This window comes from Vanessa atalanta, chromosome 14 (assembly GCF_905147765.1).
Source record: "Vanessa atalanta chromosome 14, ilVanAtal1.2, whole genome shotgun sequence".
Classification (NCBI taxonomy): domain Eukaryota; kingdom Metazoa; phylum Arthropoda; class Insecta; order Lepidoptera; family Nymphalidae; genus Vanessa; species Vanessa atalanta.
This window is the reverse complement of record NC_061884.1, coordinates 12,122,910-12,126,718: the sequence shown is the minus strand read 5'-3', so window position 1 is coordinate 12,126,718 and position 3,809 is coordinate 12,122,910. Positions and strand designations below refer to the sequence as shown.

Genomic DNA, 3,809 nt, shown 5'->3' with positions numbered 1-3,809 from the left:
AAATAAAATAAAATACTTTGGGAAGCCACAAATAGACGCTCGAACATTTCCGAAGTCTAAGCATTTAGTTAAGGGTAAGTATGTTCGAAGGAGACACTGACATGTGAAGCTCGTCTAAATATTTAACGAGAGATAACCCTAGTTATTTCAAAATTTGAACTATCTAATATTACTATTTAATATTATCAATTATTTTGTCAATTTGTCAAACCTATTTGTCAATTAGCACAGAAAATCTATATTTCCTTCATATTTTTATTCATGATATTGTAAATTTAACTTATTTTTCGACCGTGATATTAGGCGATCGCGCCTTGCGAAGTACAACAGTTTTTTATATACCTCATTTATAGTATTATATATAACTATTATTTTGAATACGGCGTTTAAGAAATATAGCGTGCGGTAACCTGTGTGTGTTGAATGAAATTTTAACACGTGTATACACCGACCAATATTGGATCAGTGTGGTGAAATAAGTGAAAATCTTTTCCTAGAGAAGAGGCATTTGCTCAGCTTTGGGCATTTACCCTACTTGTTATTATCAGGTTTGGGTTATCTTACAGACATACTAAATAAAAAAATAATATTTCAAATATTATCTGTTCCAATAATCTTTTATTAGATTTAACGAAACACTTTTGTTAATTTGTTATTTACATTATAATTACTTAATAAATAAATTACTTTAACTACTGTATCACACTACGACTTATTCAGTCTTATCAGAAAGCGATGGGATTTCTACTTTATCCGCCTTAATCGGTCCATCTAAGTTTTCTTGAGTATCCTTAGGAATAACGTTTTCTTCCTTTTGTGCTTCAATGTGTTTCACTACCCCACTGATGTCAATATCGCCTGAAAATAGAAAAATATATAAATATATTTTTTTTTGACCTGGCACGTTACATTAAACAAAAAGTTAGTATTATATAATTAGTAACATATATATTATTGTCACATTTGTTTAATTCACAAAAGTATTTATCTTTAATACGACAATATAAACATATTTTTTATTGTTACACACGAATATAAACTATGCAATTATAGCAATAAATATAAGTAAATCACATAATAGATTTTTTAACTCCTATAGATATAAATTAGCACCATTTTCTTCTTATGCTTATTGAATATATTTCGACGGTTATAACGACACATTAGACAATAACGAGAACACACAAAGCACACAGTTTGAGTTGATATTGTAAGGCAGCACACGACATTTATAATTTTTTTCTTTTTTTAAATACCTGAATATTTGTGCCTAATGTATTTATAGCACTATTAACTGCGGTTGACACAGTTAATGTTGAACCGTTTACTACGGCTCCTATCGTACCTATGAGACCGTTTACAAAAGTTGTCCACGCTGCCACTAGGAAGAAAATTTTCATAAATTTGTTTTAATTATTTCAATAAATTAAATATTACTTTAATATGGAATATTTTATACTACAAATTACCTTGATTGCTTGTGTTGACGCCAGGCCGTCCCTTGAGCTCTACTTTTTCTTCACTATTATTTTCAATGATTTCGTTTCTCGGTGTCTCAGGATTCGGTGTTCCCTGCAATCTTTGTACAGCACTTTGTATACCCTTGATGATTGGGTTATTTTGCACAAGTTGTTGGATCGGGCCATTTTGTCCTAGCGGTTGTTGAGCTGGAGCCGATTGAGGTACCGGTTGTGCTTGCTGATTTGGTACTGGGATTGCATCTGCTTGACTAGCATCTGTTTTATCAGAATTTGTCGAGGAAGGATTTGTGCTTCCTGCTGATGCAGGTGTTGGATTAGCTGGTGGTTGTGTCTGGGCCTGGTTTGGTCTTTGTATAAATTGTACTATGCTTTGAATAGTATTTGCGAATGGCCCATTATTAGAAGCGGGTGCTGTGGTTTGCTGACCTTGTGCTGCCTGTTGTGAATTTTGTCCAGGATTTATTAGATTTTGAATTTGTTGGATAATAGCTTGTGGCCCCCATGGAGCAGGTGTTGCTTGGGTTACAGCAGTATCAGATTGGGCTCCTGCAGGTACTGTATTTTGACCTTGTGCTGGAGGGTTTTGAACAGTAGGATTGGTTCCTTGATTACCTTGAAAAAATGGATTTCCTATCCAATTGTTTTGAATTGTTGTTTGAAAGTTAGAAAAAGCAGTTGTTACGTCATTTTGAAAGTTATTCAACCAAACCATAACAGGATTTGTAGATGCTGGAGCATTAGTGCTCGAGACAGTTGGCGCTTGGGTTGAAGAAGAAGCACCTTGTTGTGTTTCGGAATTAGCATTAGTTGGAGTATCTTGTTTAGCAACTTCACGTTCTTCGCTTATTATGGATTTCGTTTTTGCAGTTTCATCTTCCTCTCTAATTATAGTAAGAACTTCGACGCCTTCAGTTAAAGTATCAACGCCAACTTCAAATTTTTTTTGTAAGTTTTGTAACTGTGTTTCAACAATTTTAAGTTTTTTCTCAGATTCCTTGATAGTTTGACTAGAATCAGGCTTTAGATTTTTTATAATTGTTTCATTTAGTTTCACAATCTGATCCGTAAAAGTGTGCCTTAAGTTTTGTAAATTATTTTTGATGGCTGGAAGATCTTCATTGTTTCCAAACAGGTTTTTGAAGTTTTGAGATAGCTCCTTAATGCCTTGGTTGAAAATTTTCTCTGTGTCTTCAATTGATTTTTTAATACCAAAAATAGCTTTTTCTTTTTCTCCATAATTTTCAGGATTTTGAGTTTCATGCTCCTGCCGTTGCGGTGGTCCAGGATTGGCTAAGTCGATATCAATCCTTTTAATGATTATACTCTCATCGTCTTTGGGTACATAATCGTTGGAGTTTTCATCTAACACTATTGGTTCTTCCACGATTTTAACGGGTATATCGACGATGGTTTTCCGGAGATTATTATCAACATCCTTAACCGTGACTTGGTCTATTAATTCAGGCTCTAAAGCGACATTGTCGAGGTCAACATTGTCGAGATCGTCGAGTTTTTTTTCTGACGAGATGGATGCTGCGTGTACGTGTAATGCGCACACGCAAAGTGTAAGAATGAACGTGTTTAATCTCATGGTGGGCTAGCGGACACTGGGCCGGCGTGAGGAGCGTCGACATTTATACTGGGTATAACGGTGCCAGGCACACATGCACCGCGTCTCCGCCGTCGCTAAATGTATTTGTCATTATTTGTATTTTATACTAGCGCCACAACTCGGTTATACTCAAGCTTTTCTCTAAGCAATTAAAGTTTCCATATTAGTTTTAAATAATTTAATGAAACCTTGAAATCAGATTAATAGATGTAATACATTATCTGTATTGAGGATAATTTCGTATGTTTCAAAGGTTGTAAAAAAGTTCTTGTTATAAGATTGGGTAATCTTTTTATAAACGGAAAAACACAAGGTCCTTTGAATCGTGGAACATTTATTTATTTATTTATTGGAAAAGTTACACCATCAACTTATCACTAAGCACTTAAAATTAATATCTGACTTGGGTAACTTACAAAGTGATACGTCTTTAACAGTGTAAATAAATAAAAATAAAATAAATAAATATCGACGTAAAAAGTAACTTATTCTGACTTGAACGGCGAGATAAATGGCAAACTGATCCGGAACCCGTCGGTTGAAATTGAAAAAAAAAAATTGAACATTTTAAAGCCTAAAAGTGGAAACTCTCTAATGAGATGTATACACTGTTTTTCTGATATCTCTTTACTACTTTCTCCAAAAAGATCCTTCAAGAAATAACAAAAATGTTTACAATAATGATGAAATCATCTGTTATAATTTTCTATAAATAT

At 33.7% G+C, this 3,809-nt stretch overlaps 1 protein-coding gene across 1 annotated transcript; it reads right to left on the bottom strand.

Annotated features, from left to right (window-relative positions):
* Positions 1 to 689: 689 nt before the first annotated feature.
* Positions 690 to 3,091, bottom strand: LOC125068725. The gene is made up of 2 exons (XM_047678021.1): positions 1,470 to 3,091; positions 690 to 858 (listed from the first exon to the last, which is right to left on the bottom strand). Exons 1-2 carry the CDS (start codon positions 3,070 to 3,072, stop codon positions 713 to 715), a joined length of 1,749 nt encoding a protein of 582 aa, XP_047533977.1. The 5' UTR covers positions 3,073 to 3,091; the 3' UTR covers positions 690 to 712.
* Between the last annotated feature and the right edge of the window lie 718 nt (positions 3,092 to 3,809).

Coding starts and splice junctions, on each gene's coding strand:
- LOC125068725 (XM_047678021.1), bottom strand. CDS start 3,072: ATGAGATTAAACACGTTCATTCTTACACTTTGCGTGTGCGCATTACAC. Junction 859..1,469: donor CGTCAACACAAGCAATCAAG/GTAATTTGTAGT, acceptor TTCTATTTTCAG/GCGATATTGACATCAGTGGG.